The following is a 20,075-nucleotide window of genomic DNA, read 5'->3' on the forward strand; positions in this document are numbered from 1 at the left end:
CTTTTTGTACATGGCATGGGAGTGGTTGCTGCCTTGTTTTTTTTGCCTCAGGTATTTATTTATTTATTTATTTATTTATTTTATTACATTTCTATACCGCCCAATAGCCGGAGCTCTCTGGGCGGTTCACTTTGATATTATCAAAATATCAAAATATAGGTAGCAAAATATCATGGATTAGCCCTGACCTCCAGTATCAATATGATTGATTCACTTCCTATTTTTAATATAAATCAGAGTCAATTGATGCGAGTTTAGACAAGGTCGTTGTACTTCCTAGAAATAAAATGGGATTTGTTGGATTAGGAGTCTATAGGCCTTCTAAGAGAAGGCCTTCATAGTGGTGCCCCACAACCCATGAGTGAATTAGTTCCCCACTAAGGCCCGCCTGACACCAACACTGTTATCTTTTCAGCGCCAGGTAAAGACCACCCTCAACTCCCAGGCATTTAATGGCATATGATGAAGCATCTATGTCTGCTGTTTTAGAACAGGTCTATTAGAGAGAGAGAGAGAGAGAGAGAGAGAGAGAGAGAGCAGTTTATTTAAATTGTTTTTAGCTGTTTACATTGTTCTTTCTGCGTTAACATTTTTTTAGACTATTTTATTATGTTGCATTTTGTATGTTTAGGCATTATTGCAAACCGCCCAGAGAGCTTTGGCTATGGGGTGGTATAGAAATGAAATAAATAGATAATAATGCATAACATATGAAAATAATAATAATAAATATAATTTATTTCTTACCCGCCTCTCCGATTGGATTGAGGTGGGGAACAACAGCAAGCAAAAAATACATAAAATACTGATTAAAAACATAGTATACACTGTTAAAAAAACATCCTAAAAACATCCTAAAAGAATACTAAAAGCATCCTAAATAGGCTAGGCCTGCTGGAAGAGATCAGAAAAGAAAAGAAAAGAAAAGAAAAGAAAAGAAAAGAAAAGAAAAAGCCCGTAAATCCACAAGACATTCTGTTTTACCTCATCAGTAATAGTCATTTTTCTCAGTGCCTGAATAGCTGTTTTCTGGACTTCAGGTGAGGCTGCGTTGCTTCTAATACAGGTTTTTAGAGACTGTTTCACTTGGGGATTGGCATCTTCCATCACTTTCCCCATATTGCCAATGGTCTGTGGGTCACATAAGAAACAGAAAAATCAGTTTTCACCAACTGGGGGAATCTTAACATGTAACCAAGGGCAAATAACCCACATTTTAAAACATAAAATACCCTCAGGGTCAGGTAAGTGAGTTCGTCACGCCCAGAGCAATCGTCGTTGATCAGTGATGTCATAAAATTTGCAACATCTTTTATTTCTGCAGTCATGGTTCCTTTGTCTTGGTAGAATCTGGAAATAAGGAAGGAAAAATGTGTCAAATATTTTTGAAAGCTGCAAGGATAACTTAGAGCAAAGAATGGACCACTGGTAGTTTGAGGGCTGCAACCAGCTTGCAAAACTGTCTCATCTGCCTCCGGAGAGCCCTCTCAAACCAAGGTTTGGTACAAGCTGCCCACAGATTCATCCGTAAGGAGAACCGTTTCTAAGAGTTGTGTGTGAGATAGAAAAAAAATTGTCCAGATTTTAATGTTAACATCTCCTTGGGGCTTTTGTATGTAATGCCACAGTCACGCTCAAGTGCACATTTCTGAGGGATCTGGAGAAAATATGGACTAATACGGCTGACAATCAACTGAAGACAAGTAAATTTCAATTGATTGATTAATCAGTTCGGACTGCAAAAAATTGCATATGACTAACACAATAATTTCGACAGGAAAAGCATATTTCCTTTTGTTTGGTGGTGTATGTATGTATATGTTGCAGCAATTCCCAGAAGAGGTATTCCCTCCAGTGTAAGGATAAGGGGGAATGCCTCTTCAAAGAAGGTACAGTTTCCATACATTATTGTAGTTGTTGTTATTTTAAAAACGTTAAAATGTGTTGCTCAAAGAATCAGAGATTGACCTTTTCGTCAAAGAAAATGTTTATAATAGCTTTAATTCAACCCATTAGTTGGTTAAGGCATGTTTTAGTCAACGCTGCATCTTCATCCACCTTCTAGTTGTGTTGAACCACAACTCCTATCATCCCCAGCCAGCAGGCTGACTGGAGATGATGGGAGTTGTGGTCCACCCCATAAACAGAGTGCCAGGATGGGGAAGGCTGATTTTTGTTGTTTCCCTAAGAAAATCCTTTTCCTGTCAAAAACACTTCACTGGCCACATACCTATTGACTGCATGGCTCAAGGCATAAAAAGAAGCACGGCTTTGGTAATACTGGGCCATATTAAGGATTTCCCGTATCCTTTTGGTACAAGGAGAAGGCAGCAGTCCCAAGCTGTAGGTAACGGCATCGGCCACAATTGGATCCACATTTCCAGTCCTCAGGATTTGCAGGATAGCCCCAAAGCACTCTGGGGTACCACACTGAGTCAGAGCCTGCACTGTGATGGAACTAAAAAGAAAAACAAACAAACCAACAGGCTGATTTGAAGACATGTTCACAACAGCACTTTCATTGTATCATCAACACACATTGTGTCAACTGAAGACCCTAGGAGTCCATAGAAGTTTATTCCATTTTATACTCCACAAAAATAAAGAGCTGTGTAATGGCTCATACAGTTGATGGCTCATGCAGTTATGCATGGCTTATACCAAGGCAGAGATCCTGCATTGGTTTGGGGACCAGATTGTCCCCTCCCCAGACCAAGCGAGCAGGCTGGATGACATAAAGGGGGACCAAGCCCCTCCCCTCCCCTTATGTCACCTGCCCTGCCCATTTTCCTTTCTCTGTGACTCTCGCTGAATGGAGAAAGACCCTGTCTCCTTCGTGTGCTACTTGCATTTGAAACCCCCACAGATAATGTAAGATTCTACACCATGAGGTGGCGTTGTCCCATTAAAACACAATGGGGCCTTTCTGGGAAGGAAACAAATCACATGTAAAGGGGCACATCATGATGGTGGGATTACTGCAAGGAGGAAAGCCATGATAAGGCATGATTTTTTTCCCCGTTTGAGGAGAAGCTCCCATCCTTCGGAGGGAAATCTCATAAAAGCCAGGAAACCAGCAAAAAATGGGTGGTGAGGGAAAAGTGGGTTGGCCATCTGGTGGACCCTGGAGGGCTGAATTGGGACACGAGGTTCTCAACACCTGGTCACAAGTCTCTCCGACGAAAATATCTGCCAACATTCTTTCCCTCACTTATCTCTCCGACCCACACAATAGCTGTCTTCCCTTGCAACACCTAAGTGGCTGGCTTCGGCTGCATGCTACAGGACTTATGGCTGCACTTCCAAGGTCCATTCTATTTGCTTTCGCTGTGGCTGCTTCCCTATTTGCGCAACTCCTTTTGATAAAGTACCTGGAAGTTTCTATCATCTTTGGCACCAGAGTGCTCAGAGTGGCGTTGTGCAAGCCTCTCAGGCCAGTGACGAATCTGTGGAAGAGACTAGCTCTTTTCTGGTTCTGCTCGGAGGTTGACAGTTTCTGCAATTCCTGAAGGAGTTTCAGAACAGCGTTGCCGTGCCTGGAAGACTTGCTCTCAACACCTTCTAAGGACAGTCCTCTCTTGACCAGGCCGTTGACTACAAAGAAAGGCATCATTGCAGAAGAATACATTTGCTAGGACTGCTTTTCCCCTCCCGCAAGCCGCGCACACAAATCCCTTATGAAAGACAACTGAATAACAAGCAGTCATTGGGGTTGTACCCGATGGTGGCTTTGCACTAGTGAAAAGCAGTTCTGCTTGCCCTGGGGGAGAGGGGGCACCCAATTGTCTCCAATCTCTCCTATCTATTGTGTTATCCACAAAGCTTTTCCTGATTGTTGGGTCCACTATGGACCAGTGCAGGAGATGTGGGGATACTCTAGGTAGTGGGGATTGACAAAAAACAGATGCCTCTTATTGACCCTGTTCAGACAACACACTAAACCATGCTGCTTAACCACAAAATGGTTAATGCATTAAGCAGCATGGTTTAGTGTGTTGGGGCCATTGTGTAAGTGGAACTACTTTTGGCTGTTAGCACAAAGCCACCATTACATACAAACTACTACTTCCTCTTCCTCTTCTTCTTCTTCTTCTTCTTCTTCTTCTTCTTCTTCTTCTTCTTCTTCTTCTTCATCATCATCATCATCATCATCATCAAAACCATTCATTTGTTCTTATGTTCCCACATTGTGATCAAATGTACTCCTATTAATCCTGATGGTCAGCTTTGCCTTACTACCACCTCTTTTCAAAACGCTCAGAATCTCATCTTGGGAACCAGCCAACCTGTCAGTGCAACACACGTGTCACCTAGCAAATCCAAGCCCTATAATAAATCCCCCAGTTTAAAAACTAATCACCCTCGTGGCAAGGTTAGGAAGCATCAGATCGAAATTCTGTCCTTACTGGTTATTTCACTCAATCTTACAGGAAATGGAAACCTTATATGAGTATAAGACCCTTGATGGGCCTCAGTTGGTCTCTGTCTGATTTGTATGGTATCAGTTTGCTCATGTTTTCGGTGGCAGATTGATGCTCTTGGTCCATCTTAATGCAATTAAGTATTTTAAAAACAAGATATGTCCAAGAACCTGTATTAATTTATTTTATTTATTTATTTTATTACATTTATATACCACCCCACAGCCGAAGCTCTCTGGGCGGTTTACAACCGCCCAGAGAGTTGTATCATGCTGTAGAGGATATATGAGGCTCTGCAGTACCAATCTAGAGAGCATGAATTACTCATACTCCCTCTGTATACAAAGATATCCTGTATCTCCAGTGGAACAAGCTTTACTCATCAGCAAATAAATAAATAATCAGTGATAACTGTGCCCTATATAATACAGTTGTCCCTCATCCTTTCCTTGCAGTGAAACAGTGGTCGAATCTCCAATGCAGGCCTCACTAAGGCCATGGCTAGATGAGGGGTCAGAGGGCAACGATCTCGCATTTTTATGATTGCGAGATCGTCGCCCTTGTTTACACGCAGTACGCAATATCGCAGCCACCATTTTGGATTTCGGGTTTTAAAGGGAAAGGAGTGAGTGCACAAGTGCTCATGGGCAAGCGGTGAGTGTTTTTTAAAAAAAACCTCCCCCCCACCCCCACTCCTGAGGAGCTCTGTGCTCCGTGCCTGGCTCCCGGCTCCTTGCAGTTACTTGAGAGGAGCCAGGACAACCCGCGGTGCCCGCCCACACATTCCACAGTCTTGGGATCATCCTGAGACCGCGGAAAAAGCGGGATTAAAGTGTAGGGCCATATCCTGGGCCAAGGCAGGGATCATCCCTCCCTGCTCCCGGGATCCCCTGAGCCTCGTGTGGATGCACAGGGATGATCCTGGGATATAGGCCTGGTCTAGTCATGCCTAGAGCCTCGTGTGGCGCAGAGCGGTAAAGCAGCAGCTTCTGCAGCCAAAACTCTACCCATGGCCTTTCGATCCCAGCGGAAGCTGGTTTCAGGCAGCAGGCTCGGGTCGACTCAGCCTTCCATCCTCCCGAGGTCAGTAAAATTAGTAGGGGTGTGCACGGACCCTCCGCTCCACCTATACTTCGCTCCTCTTCGCAGCGGAGCTCCAGCTCCAAATCGGAGCTCCGCAGTAGAGGGGAGTGGCGCCAGGTAAGGCCGGGAGAGGAGGGCGGGGGGTTTACTGGGCCCTGCCGCCATCGCCACCCATGCGGCGACGGCGGCAGAGCCCGGTAAGGGACCAAGGGAGAGAGGGGCCTTACATGCCTCCGTCCGTGGTCTGTCGCTGTCTTCAATTGAACCCGTGGTTCAAACAGGGCAAGCGGCCCAGACTTCCTGTTTGAACCGCGGGCTCAATTGAAGATGCTGATGGACCGCGGACGGAGGCAGGTAAGGGAGAGGAGGGCGGGGGGGTTACCGGGCCCTGCCGCTGTCGCCGCATGGGCGACAGCGGCAGGGCCCGGTAAACCCCACTTAACTTTCCGGCGGAGCTCCGAATCGAGGCGAAGGATCCGCCTTCACCTCGATCCTCTTCGCCACGCTCCGCCGGCCCCCCAATCCTCTTCGCCTCCGCCTTAAAGGCAGGCGAAGCCCCCCGCTCCGCTCCTGCTTCTCCAGTCCGATTAGAAGCGGAGCACATCCCTAAAAATTAGTACACAGTTAGCTGGGGGAAAGGTAATAATGGCTGGGGAAGGCAACGGCAAACCACCCCACTATAAGGCCTGCCAAGAAAACGTCAGCGAAAGCTGGCATCCCTCCAAGAGTCAGTAACGACTCAGTGCTTGCGCGAGGGGTTCCTTTCCTTTCCTAGTCATGACCTAAGAGTTGTACCCCTGCTTCAAGCTGCTTTCCAGCCAGAAACTTGTTTATTTATTCGTTTGTTCATTCATTCATTACATTTTTATACTATCCAAAAGCCAAATTCTTTGGGAAGTTCAGAACAATTAGGTGCAAGATCAGATTTTCTTCCCTTTCTATAAAATATGCTTAAAATGATCCACAGGAAACAGACCAAACTGAGAATAATATCATTAAAGCCTTACCATCAATATTTCTGTTGTTGATTTTGAGTGTTTCTTCAAGTTTCAGAGTTTGAGTGACTTTGGACATCATGCCATACTCATTTCTAATTAGTGTCAGAGGAAAAAGCACATCAGCATTATCAGCATCACCGCATTGTCTAAATATGCAATGTTAATTTCAACCATAGCTATAACCCCTAATAAGGAAGAAGTAGCACAGAGATATGTGGCATGTAACCTACTTGTATGAGAAAGGCAGGAATAAATGTTTCTCAGTGCAGATGGCTCCAGATACATGCTTTCTCTTTGTGTCGATGGTGTACTGACAATCCTGGTTGCTGCTTATCAGGCTGGATAATGGCAAGTTCTGGAAACCACAAGATTGTGGTTGAGTTAGTTCACAGCAGTAGCGAAACAAAACACACTCTAGCCCAAACTTGTAAAAAAGCCCACAAAAGTTACTATCCCAAGATTTTTGCTAGCCTACTGGTGGCTAAGGATGTATGAGAAACCCATTTCAGTTTGCTTTTGATCAGGTTTTACCCAGTTTGCACCTCTTGGACTGAACACAGACTCAAACGCCAATGGGATTTGTGTTCTGTTGTGATGCAGAGGGACTTTCACCAGGTGCTGCACGCATGCAAATGAACACCTGCTGAAATTCCCTTTTCTATACAACAGTTAAAGATACAGGAGCCCTGTCCTCCTTTCCATAGAGTCACCCTACTCTATTCCTTCTTTTCCCCATCATGCCTCAGTTTAACCTGAGATCTTTTGCACAAGGCACAGCTCTTGCCAAACAATTTTCATAGAATCATAGAATAGCAGAGTTGGAAGGGGCCTACAAGGCCATCGAGTCCAACCCCCTGCTCAATGCAGGAATCCACCCTAAAGCATCCCTGACAGATGGTTGTCCAGCTGCCTCTTGAAGGCCTCTAGTGTGGGAGAGCCCACAACCTCCCTAGGTAGCTGATTCCACCGTCGCACTGCTCTATTTTGCCAACGGCCTTCATCATTACCATCCTAGGAATGAAGCAAGCTACAGCTTGGACTTAACATCTTGCCTGCTGCGCTGCCAGAAACATGGTTTTTCTCTTCCTCTTTTTATTTTTGTTTCTAAATTCAACATTCAGCCTGAGAAAGAGTTCTGTGCAGTTTATAAACTCGCATATCACATGAATCTTAGTTGGTCATAAAAAGGGTTATTGTTTTACCATTCTGGAAAGGGATTTTATTGAGTATGTTGAAAAGTCCATAGACAAGCTTACTTTGTGAAGATGATGATCATAAAGAGTTTAATTGGACAAACTCCTGGAGAAAGGCTATCAATAGGTACTAGCCTTGATGGCTATAGGCTACTTTCAGTATCAGAGGCAGTACATCTATGTACACCAGTTGGTGGGGAACATGGGTGGGAGGCTGCTTTTGCACTCATGCCCTAGACTTGATGGGCCCTTGGTCTGATCCAGCAGGGCTCTTCTTATGTTCTAATTCTCAGGTCATGTTCCCATCTACTTACCAAGCCTTTAATGAGGGCAATTGGGCTGACATAATCTCTGATGGGGTTGAAGTTTTCACAGTTTTCCAGGTTCCTGCTGATTACAATGTCTGCTGCAGTGGCAGGGTTGCTTTTCCGGTTGTTTACTTCAATGTTGCTGTCACATTTTCCATACACAGTATCCTAGAAGGAGGAAAATAATATCAACTGCAATTTGAATCTCCAAAATCAGTCAAAGTCTAGCTGATGATCCAAGGCTAACTTTCTCATTGGGTACAGGCACTTGGTCTTGGTCATTCAACTAGATTTCACAGCATAAATTAATGGAAAATAGAAAGTTTGATGACCACACCACTTACCATAGAGAGCGTTTGGGCACTGCCTGTCTCCATTGGCACCAAAAGAGCAGAGATAATGCCCCTCTTGATGTTGAGAATGTGCGTAGGCTCATTGTCCTCAGGATACAGCTGGACATTGTTCCCATCCTGAATATTGAATTTTAGTTCAAACCTGCCCCAGGCAAACAAATATGGCATTTATGGAATGAAAAGCAATGTTTAATATTCATAGGCAACATGTGGAACTTGCAACAAAATGTTGCAGTTTCGAGTGCTCCAGGACACTGTGTTCCACTCAATCAGTCATGCCCTCTCCATGATATTCGATTCCCCTTCCAACCTTTTCTTCTGTTTGTTAGTCAGCATTTTGTGGCCACTGAGCATGCTCAGCTGTTGCTGGGCTGCATTTTTGCCCTCTTGGGGATTTTTCCTAAATATTTTATTCTACTCCTGCAAACCTTAGGGTTCCTCCAAGCATGCTGGTACCTCCCTCAGTGGCCCAGTTTTGGTTACGTAGCTGTCAGAACTCAGCACCTGAGTTTGCTATTAGTATAGATGATGATGATGATGATGATGATGATGATGATGATGATGATGATGATGATGGATTTAAGTTTCTCCTTAATCTAAGCCTTCCCCTACCTCACACTCCTCTACCCATAACCCCACTCCTGTTGGCTCCCGGCTGGCCACTTTGCTACAGTGTCAAGGGGGCATCCAGCCATCTTCAGCTACAGGAGCCCTTTCACCACACCTCACATACAGTTCTCCACCACTCATTCCTTTCTGTTTCCCAGGCACGCAGATAGCTTCCACAAAGAGCTTGAATATGCGTACCAGGGACCTGTGAAACACCTACACCAAGCAGGATATAACACTATGAAAGAGATATGAAAGTGGTATATGGCATTGTCATGGGCCCCAACAGTTGTCAGTGCTCTTCAATACCACCATAAAGCAGTAGTGTAGATCCTGCCCTGGAAAGGATCAAGTTATTGGGTGAATAATGGCTGTTTGCATTGCAACTCACTAAACATCGCAACATGCTCAGCCTCGAACTAGCATATGTCCAATGGATGAGTATAAAGCATCCTAAGGAGAATACTATTTATTTATGTAACTATTGTTAAAATCTTATATGCTATTTCCCCAAAAGGTGGACATTTCGATCTGCTCCATGATCTAGTTATGTCTTTGGGCACCACTCCTCAGTTAAATGCTATCATTCACGGCCCGGTAGATGGCAAGAATTACAAGGTCATCCAACTAAGAACAAAGGTCTCATGGAAAGTAATTTAAGTTAGTCTTCCTTACTGGGACATGGCAGCAGCAAACTCATCAGAGTTCTTTGATTCCTTTAACAAAGGTTTTCGCTGAGGGTCAATACCGACCACGTCTCGGAGGGTACACTCGCTTGTCTTTAGGTTGAAATGGCAGATTTGTGGGACTTCCAGCTCAACCTGAAACAAAAGAAGGTAATATAAGTTAAATCTTAATGGCACAATCTTAGACTTTTCTGTAACAAATTAAATGAAAGAATTGCTGAGTTGGAGAAATCCGCAATGGATTCAAATGAGCTCAGATTTCCTGTGGATTCTGCAGCGGACAGTTTTTTTCAAAGTTGTGCGGATTCTGTGGACTTGCGAACCAGTTGTTTGATTTTTGAGGGAGGTTTTGCGCAAATTCACACTTGCGCTGACATGTATTAATAATAAAACCCAGGCCACTGTTGTAAGGTAAGAACTGGCCCAGAGACTGGCATTTAGAGGTTTTGTTCACAATAAACTGGGGAGTTCTTGGATACAAACCAGATTATTCTCATTTTCTTCAAGAAATTAACCTTGAATTAAGATGCCTGAGGATCATGAAGTGAATGTCTTAGATTCCTGTTGAACACATATTTGAATTCACAGCATTTTGAAGAACCTTAATATAAATCTTTGCAAGAGAAAGGTCGCTTACATGGGTCTAAGCAACCTATGGAATTTGGATTTTATTCCTGTGTCGTTTTTCTGCAGATCTGAACTTTCATACAACACAGCAACTGAGGACGTCACATATCTTATATGTGCTGGGTGAGATTTGAAGAGGAAGGCTATGCTTTGTTGGCACAAATTACAGAGGAGGCCCAGGGCAAATCAACTGGCAAATTAACAGGTATGGATTTGATTCCAAATCAACTAGGCAATTGCGATTCCCAAATGGATATGGATTTGCATAATTTTTTGCATATGCTAATTTATACGTATAAATTTAAATTTAGAAACTATTTCTGTTATTAAACAGAAATACAGTACATCAGTCCACAGTGAGGAAGACCGTGACAAGTTGACCTGTGTGCCTGCTCGGTCTGTTGTCCAGGTGCTAACTCTACAAGACCTCTGCTCTCCTTTCTTTTTATGGCTCTTTTTCTTTAAACAGAACTTGGAATGGTCAGCCCTTCAAACAGAGGGCTGTCCTACATAAAGTAGGGTACATGGCCACCCTGCTAGGCTGTATGTGTGTGAGAGGCTGTTGTGTAGAGATGATTGGGCTAATGCAGAAAACAGCTGGGGTCAAGGAAACAAATTACGTGAGGCAATTTATTTGAGATGGTTGTAAAAGAGATTCAGCACTGCCAGCTTGGGTCCATCAAGAACAGACACAGCTTCTTAAAGCATTTATTTTAGGAGGAAAACATAATTGGGGCCCAGAGCCTCTAACTGCAGTCAGCCATCTTAAAACAGAAATAGCAACAACCAGAGTTCTTCCCACACGGCTATCCGCTCCCCACAGTACTGTTTGTACATACTTTACCACAAAGATGAAGTTCTAGAACAGCAGAACCATGGCAGTATAATAAGTCATTGCTCTCACACTAGTCTGTTTTATTCAAATGGCCTTGTTCCTTCTCCTTTCTTACCTTGCATTTCAATTTGACGCCACTGTGTGAATCCGCTGTCCCTGTCACCCCACTGGCAGTTTCTACTTCATAGTTATAGACATATTTTCTGAGGTGCTTATATCTGGTGGCGTCTCCTACAAGACATAAACAAGAAAGTATGCTCACATGTATTAATTTTCACATACCCTTGTTTGGATTTAAAACACTTCCGAATCCGAAGGAAATGTTGCACAATATAAATAATTCTCAATAATGGCCAGAATCCAGAGGTTTTTTTCTGAGTAAAGAGTAGCTATTTCCTTTGCATAGGAAAATCTACACACACACACACACACACACACAAGTATCATACAAAGAACATGTTTTAATGTAGAATTCTGTTTCTAATTTTTTTTTACTGGCATTTGTACATACATATACATAGCTGCTCAGTGACCTGAGAGCAAAGATACCAGACGAATCCTACTGCATGATGCTTGCTCCAGTGGAATGACCATATCTCCTGCTTCCTATGCCTACAAGCAATGCTCCTTTCCCCCCTATGTACTTTTTATCATTGCTTTGGTCAGCATTAGTCTCTCCTGTACTTATTCCTATATTTGCTTAAATTTGGTTCTAATACCTGAGAAAATGATATTACACACACACACACACACACACACAAATATACACTAGGGTGGCCATATGAAAAGGAAAACAGGGCTCCTGTATCTTTAACAGTTGTATTGAAAAGGAAATTTCAGCAGGTGTCATTTGTATATATGGGGAACCTGGTGAAATTTCCTCTTCATCACAACAGTTAAAGCTGCAGGTGCCCTGCCCTCTTTTAAATCTGGTCACTCTAGTATAGCTCCTGCAGCTTTCACTGTTGTGATGAAGAGGAAATTTCACCAGGTTCTCCATATATACAAATGACACCTGCTGAAATTCCCTTTTCTATGAAACTGTTAAAGATACAGGACCCCTGTCCTCCTTTCCATATGGTCACCCTAATATACACACACATACAAAGACATGTGCATAAAATAAATAAGATAAAACTAAAATGTTCAGAAAAAATACATAACATTTGTCTGAGCTGGGCTGAAAAAGCAAGCTAGGTGTGTCTGTCTGTAGATGGTGCTAAAGCACTATATTAGAGAAAACAGAGCTTATCAGGGGACGGGAGCAAAATACCAACTCACTGGATACTTTGACCCTCAAGATGAACATCATGTATCCAGTTAAGGACAAACAAAGTACTTTACAAAAGTTGCTCATAAACATTGATCTTTCACTCTGTTGTTTTAATATGTCACTCTATCACTATTTTAGTTTCAAGCCAAGTGTGTTTGTGTGTATATGTTAATGTCTGTTACAGTGATACACATGGATATTCACATGTGAATACATGAAAACGGATATATTCCCCCCCCCACACACACACACTTTTTCTGTGCATACACAAGTGATGCTGACAATCAGTAGGTTGCGGTCAACATTCACGGAGCTTTTGGGCATTAAAAAAAAGTTGTCTAATATAATCAACTGATCAGACAGATGATCAAGGAATTTTCATTCTTAGAAACTTGGGGTGCATCTACACCAAGCAGGATATGACACTTTGAAAACAGTTTGAAAACTGTGTATGGGTTGTGTCATGGCCCCCAACAGTTGTCAATACTGTTATAAACTGTTTTAAAGCGTTAGTGTAGATCCTGCCTTGGTTTCCCTTGGGCAGATACCTTTCTACCTAGGGTGACTATATGAATAGGAAGACAGGGCTCCTGTATCTTTAACAATTGCATATAAAAGGGAATTTCAGCAGGTGTCATTTGTATATTAAATTTTGTATACTTTTTAATGTTTACCATTTTTAACTGTTGTAAACTGCCCAGAGAGTTTCGGCTGTGGGTCAGTATATAAATGTAATAAAATAAATAAATAAATTTTATGTATGGCGAACCTGGTGAAATTCACTCTTCATAACAACAGTTAAAGTGCAGGAGCTATACTAGAGTGACCAGATTTAAAAGAAGGCAGGACACCTGCTTTAACTGTCATGCTGAAGAGGAAAATTCACCAGGTTCTACATATATACAAATAACTCCTGCTGAAATTCCCTTTTCAATACAATTGTTAAAGATACAGGAGCCCTGTCCTCCTTTTCATATAGTCACCCTACTTCTACCCTTCCGATTCCTTTGCGCAAGTAGTGGGTCCCGCCAATTCCGTTGCAGAAGTGGGACCCAACACTTACGCAAGGGGGATTTAGCGCTTCCTAAGGGAATCCCTGAAACAAGCGGAAACACTTGTTTGTGGAAGGAGGCAGGTCAGCGGAGCGCCATTATCCTTTCAGAAATTAGCGCTTCTGCTCATTCCTGCTTGCCTTGGAAGAGCTAAATCAATGTTATGCAAGCTGCTTATGCGAATTGGTGGGTCATAAGCAAATTGGTGGGAGCATAAGCACCCTGTTGGATCCTGGTCCCTCAATGCATACATTAATGCAGGGTCTACAGAGCAGCATCCACTGTGTGCACATTATATGTTCAGAGACTACAATACTAAACGAAGCACAGAACTTTTGAAGAATCATCTATAAGAGGCGAAATCAGTTGAACATGGTTGAGGTTTTTATTTTTATATGGTTATCTTGTATTTCTATTTTTCTATTTTTTTAAAAAAAAAAATCTGGGTTTGACAACAGTTACATGGGGATGTGAAAAATGTATCAAGTTTCAGACATGATGTTGGATCCAGACAAGGGCCACAGCTAGACCTAAGGTTTATCCTGGGATCATCCGGGGTTCGCCCCTGCCTGAGCACTGGATCCCCTGTGTGTCACCTAGATGAACAGGTTTGACCTCTGGACGATCCAGGGATAAACCTTAGGTCTAGCTATGGCCTTAGTCATGCTTAGATTAGACCCACTGAACTCAATGAGATTTAAGTTAGCCATGACTAACCTGTCCCAGTGATTTCAATGAGTCTATGCTAAGCGTGATTAAACCTGGATCTAATCCAATCTCTAGTCATATTCAGATGTTCAAAACAACAACTCCTATTAGTACAAGAGTAGCAAGAAGGATTTTGCCATGCCACAGAGCCACACCCAAACATTGTGTAAGTTACATAGCCGCCCCTAAGAGTTTGGGTATTCAACACAAATATCTGCAGGGAAGGGGCCTATGTGGCGCTCATCTACACCAAGCAGATATTCCACTATGAAAGTGGCATGAAAGTGGTATATAAAAGGCAGGAACCACACTACTGCTTTATAGTGGTATTGAAGTGCACTGACAACTGTTGGGGCCCATGACACATACCATATACTGCTTTCATACCACTTTCATAGTGTTATATCCTGCTTGGTGTTGATGTGTCATGGGCCCCAACAGTTGTCAGTGCACTTCATTACCACTATAAAGCAGTAGTGTAGATCCTGCAGTGCACTTCAATATCACTATGAAGCAGTAGTGTGGCTCTTGCCTTTTCTATACTGCTTTTCTATACTGCCTTTTCTATAGTGGAATATCCTGCTTGGTATAAATGAGCCCCTTGATACAGCTGTATGTGGGTAGACCTCCTACAAATGTTTGTGCTTCATGCACATTTGCCAGAGGACTACATAATGTGCACAACATCTGGAAATGGGTTACAAGCACAGTCCACCTTGCTTGTGTGTTAAGCTGATTTTTGAATGCCCCAAATGGGTTAGTATAATACACACACATAGGTATAAGCAAATACTAGAGGTATGGTTCTGTTATTCTTTATAACACTAGCTAAGACAAAGATAAGCAGTTCCATCAACTGCATCTTCTGGATGAAATTTATATAATTTCTCTGATTCTGCTCCCCCACCGCAAGAAATAACTTTGAAAAGCCAACTACCAAAGAGCAATGCTAGACAAAGTGAACTCATCTTTGAATAACAGGACCACAGTCACTGCTTTTTTACAATAATGTATAAAGTAGGATGACCATATGGAAAGGAGGATGGGGCTCCTGTATCTTTAGAATTGTATAGAAAAGGGAATTTCCGCAGGTGTCATTTGTATGCTATATTAGAGTGACCAGAAACAGAAGAGGGCAGAGCTCCTGCAGCTTTAACTGTTGTGATGAAGAGGAAATTTCACCAGGTGCTGCACACATACAAATGACACCTGCTGAAACTCCCTTTTCTAGGCAACTGTTAAAGATACAGGAGCCCGGTCCTCCTTTCCATATGGTCACCCTAGTATAAAGCTATTTTTTTCTTTGCAGTTTGTAAAGTCAATATTCTTTGCTTGACTTAGGATTCAAGAATTTACACAAACATTTTGTCATCTTTTAGACAAAGTGTTCAGAAGTGCATACAGATGCATGCAGTGTTTCCCATTATCTTCTGTCTACCAATGTCATAATGTATTTGGCAGATATAAGCCAGCAAATTAAAATTCAGAAGTCTCTCTTGGTTGCCTTCCATGCTTCAATGGGCTGTCCAGTTCCTCTTTTTTTAAAAAAACAACTAAAAACCTTGGCATGTACCTTTATTCAGTTAAATATTTGTTGTGGTCATCCACCACCACCCTCTCTCAGATTCCACTTTTAAACTCTGAAATACTGTTTCAGAGAGGAAGGGAGATATGGGATTCTGCTATTATCAGTTTCCAACCAGCTTGCACTGTACTTAGAGAGCTTTTGCTGTTAACATGAACTCCCTGAGTTTGATCCAATGGAGAAAATTGTACATCTAACTAAATGCATTGAGTACCATGCCGTTATGTGTATCTATATGCACCCTATGAAATTCAAAACTATCACTAAACAGGTGTTTTAAGTAATCAGCAGGGAGAGAAATCACAAAAGACCAGGTTGGTTTTTTTTTAAAGGCTTACTTGTACAAATTGGATTTGCATTTCCAGGCCCATCATTTTCTGTAAAATAAAATTAAAATGGAATTAGTTTTTCACTTTCTAGAAAGCCTAGAAACATTTAGTTATCCAACAACAGTCAGAGAATATGTTTAGAACCAACATAGCAATACAGAAAGACAGATCACATAGGACTACACAGTTTTGTACTCAGGGCATGTTTTGTAAAACCACTTCAGTAATCAGCAAACCTTTTTAGCTCCTGCATTTTGCTACTGGTAGACTACAGAACATTTGGTCCTAAAGAATATCTCTCTTCAAAAATGGGGCTCCGCTGAAAAAAAAAATCCACACAGGTTGGTATTGTATGTAGTCAAGCATCAGATGAATGGGTCTTTTGATGTGCGCAGACTACAAATGAAATATGGAAGAACAACTACAGTTCCAATTATATGCTGTACTAGCAAAATACAGTAGAGTCTTTTTGTAAACACACTGTTTATTAGACGTTACGTTCCTAAGGCAGTGTTCCATTTGAGCGGAAACATTAGCTCAACTAGTTTGTGGATTGAACTCTAAGGCCGCCTTGGCTCTTGTTTTTGCCTTTGCTAACAAATGGCAAAGAGTCAGAAGAACAAAGACATTCCAGAAGTGCAACTTTGTCCAAGATTGGTAAATACATGTATTGCAAATCGTCTTAGCCAATTTCTGTGCTCTTTCAAAAACTTATGTTTTACCTCACGCTAATTAGAAAAAAGTATTTACCTCACGCTAAAGTATTCTTCCTCTTCAAGGAGAGCTTTGCTATAACAAGGAGTTATATGGGATTCTCCATATGCTTTTCTGCCTAAATTCTTCATAGGATCCATTTGTACAGTGTGTGTGTGTGTACACACATACACACCAACAAGTTGATAAATCTGCATCATTATTCTAGCAAAGCCAGTAAGTTACCCTGAACATGAGTTTTAACATTTTAAAAACCAGTGGAGGATCTGGTCCTGCTAAACTGTTATTCTCTTCACCTGGTAAAGAATGCAAAGGGCTTTATTGGTTGCAGTCCTACTGTGTGAAGTATGCAGGTCCATCAATAACAAAAGGAAACAACCCAGAGGCATCTACCGCTGAGCTCATTTTGTTCCAAACAATATGACTCTCGAGGCCAAATTACATCTCAATCCTACGCATGCTAACAGCACAATCCTATACATAGGGTGACCATATGAAAAGGAGGACAGGGCTCCTGTATCTTTAACGGTTGTATTGAAAAGGGAATTTCAGCAGGTGTCATTTGTATATATGGAGAACCTGGTGAAATTCCCTCTTCATCACAACAGTTAAAGCTGCAGGTGCCCTGCCCTCTTTTAAATCTGGTCACTCTAGTATAGCTCCTGCAGCTTTAACTGTTGTGATAAAGAGGAAATTTCACCAGGTTCTCCATATATATAAATGACACCTGCTGAAATTCCCTTTTCTATGCAGCTGTTAAAGATACAGGAGCCCTGTCCTCCTTTTCATATGGTCACCCTACTATATATGTCTGCTCAGACATAAGCACCAGCTAGAGTGTCGTAGGAGTGTTGCCTTACTTAGAAAAACAAGGTCTAGTGAAATCCATGGGGGTTTCAGCCAGAAGAAATGTGCTTGGGAGTAGGGTGTCAGGCTGCTATCCTGAACCAAGTGACATTTGCTTGAAACCACTAACTGAAACTGATACTCAATATGTCTCCTTTGAATCTAGTGGAGCCTTCCCCAACCTCATGCCCTCCAGATGTTTGGGGCTATAACTCCCAACATCCCTGACCATTAGCCGTGCTGGCTAGGGTCAATGGGTGTTTAAGTCCAAAACATCTGGAAGGCACCCGTTGGGGAAGGCTGGTCTACTGGAACATGCATTTTGATAACTATGTTTAAAACTTCAGCAGCCTCACATCCCAATTCTATGCCGGTTTAACTCTGAAATAAATCCTATAATATCTAAAAGGACATACGTAAATGTTCTAGTCAAGAAGTTACACTGAAGGGACCTCTCTCTCTCTCTCTCTCTCTCTCTCTCTCTCTCTCTGTGTGTGTGTGTGTGTGTGTGTGTGTGTGTGTGTGTGTGTGTGTGTGTGTGAGAGAGAGAGAGAGAGAGAGAGAGAGAGAGAGAGAGAGAGAGAGAGAGAATTAAAAGGAATGTCACAAACTATGACGGAGCCTCTGGTTAAAAATAACAACCTGGGCAGGATCTACACTCCTGCTTTAAAATGGTTTATAACAGTAATGGCAATTGTTGGGGCCCAGGACACGCTCCATATACCGTTTTCAAACCGTTTTCAAACCGTCATATCCTGTTTGGTGTAGATCTGGCCCTGGATACAAATCTTTTTTCAAAAAGGCATAAACAAGCTGATCAACACACACTGTTTCCTATCGCCAAACTCCATCCTGTCATCCATTCCATCCTGTCACATCACAGCTGAACAAACCAGCCTTCTGCCTCAAGGTAAAAGGTAGCCACACTAACACATACTGCTCAACAAAAGTCAGATCAGGCAAACGGTCCATAGGATGTGCAATAAAACAACCCGGTACCTTATGAACAAAGCAGATTTCCATAGATCCGTTCTCAATTTAATAGGTAACAATTCCTTATGGCTACATTCAATGCTCATAATCCACTGGAAGACCTCTTATCATTAGCTGCACTGCCTTTCTTGTCTAACCCACCTAGATTTAACATTGTAATATTTGGGTATTTTCTCAATTAAAGAGGAAAAGAAAGAAAAGAAAGGAGACTATTCCCCACATCCAGATGAGATGCTACTTACGTGTCAAAGCACCACTGCTCAGCAGCAGGAGCAGCCAGAGCTGTGGGGGTCCCATGTTGAGGGACCCTTGCTCTGCTCTCCGCTCTTCTTCTCCTAGCCCAGTACCAAAGACAGACTGAGCGTCCCTACTTGGACCGGCCTTTAAATAGTCCCTGGGAAAGCAGCTGAGCCAAACGGTTTAGAAAGTTCAGAGCAAATTTCAAAAGGTCCAAAGGTTAGAGTCCTGGATCCTCTTTGCAATTGCCACAGAAGGCTCACTTGGGACTTGTTCAGGCGGCAGAAGGCATGAGAGGGCAAAACAGTCCTCTGAAGTTCCTTATTCAGTCGTGTATTCTATATGTTCCATACAATGTTTTACATGGATACCTTTCACATACAAGTATCTTTTAAGTATCATATGATGGTATTATCAGTACCAAAAAACTTCTAATTTAGTGAGAAAATAAATTGTATATGTTAGGAACTTCACTGGCTAAACCTCTGAATCAGGATTAATACTAGAAACCTAGGCAGTTAGACACACACTCGTTACTTGCACTCCTCTGACCTGTGAACAATCACAGGTGTAGGTAACCTTGAGCCAATTCAGCTTGCTCAGAGTAAGATTTGAACCAACCCAGGGTCTACACTTGCAGTCCAGATCAGTGCTCCATGGTACGCAGGACAGTTGCTATCCCAGGCAACTGCAATAGATTCTGGCCTCTAATTATCCTCCTTTTGACTTCCCAAGTGTGTTTCAAAGCTGTGGTCCCAGCTATAATTCTGTTTCCTGGCCCCTCCCCCTGCTCCACCTCCCACCACCTTCCCTGTGACAGCTTTCCACTGGACTTACATGCTGGCGCACTGCAATAGATCTGGGATAAGCCACCCAGTGCTCTCCAGATGTTTTGGACCACATTTCCCGTAACCCACAGTCAGCATGGCCAATGGTCAAGAATGTTGAGAGTTGTTCAAAACTTCTAGAAGGCACCAGGTTGCCCACCTCTGCAATAGATCACAATGGGCCTGTTCAGAAGACACCTGTGGTTTAAGGTGTCTTCTGAACAGGCCCACCAGGATCCCTATAGGACATTTATGTGGCTTGTAGTTGGGTGTATCAGACATAAAATGCTAGTCATAATTTCATGCTGCTTTTTAGGGTTCAAAAATTGGTTAGAAACTATGGTGCTATATGACTTGTTTACAGCAACAAGGAACAGGCCAAAGCATTCTCCCAGCAA

General features: G+C 42.5%; 1 protein-coding gene across 1 annotated transcript in view; it reads right to left on the reverse strand.

The window, feature by feature from the left end:
• Positions 1–18,973, reverse strand: part of APOB (apolipoprotein B) — a 55,666-nt gene extending 36,693 nt beyond the window's left edge. The window contains 12 exon segments of the mRNA XM_063125219.1: positions 985–1,131; positions 1,233–1,350; positions 2,231–2,458; positions 3,372–3,594; positions 6,512–6,594; positions 6,733–6,857; positions 8,010–8,171; positions 8,348–8,498; positions 9,641–9,786; positions 11,229–11,344; positions 16,070–16,108; positions 18,856–18,973. Of these exon segments, the coding sequence (XP_062981289.1) occupies positions 985–1,131; positions 1,233–1,350; positions 2,231–2,458; positions 3,372–3,594; positions 6,512–6,594; positions 6,733–6,857; positions 8,010–8,171; positions 8,348–8,498; positions 9,641–9,786; positions 11,229–11,344; positions 16,070–16,108; positions 18,856–18,910 (1,593 nt within the window). The 5' untranslated portion in view covers positions 18,911–18,973.
• Positions 18,974–20,075: the final 1,102 nt, after the last annotated feature.

This window comes from Elgaria multicarinata, chromosome 4 (assembly GCF_023053635.1).
Source record: "Elgaria multicarinata webbii isolate HBS135686 ecotype San Diego chromosome 4, rElgMul1.1.pri, whole genome shotgun sequence".
Lineage (NCBI taxonomy): Eukaryota > Metazoa > Chordata > Lepidosauria > Squamata > Anguidae > Elgaria > Elgaria multicarinata.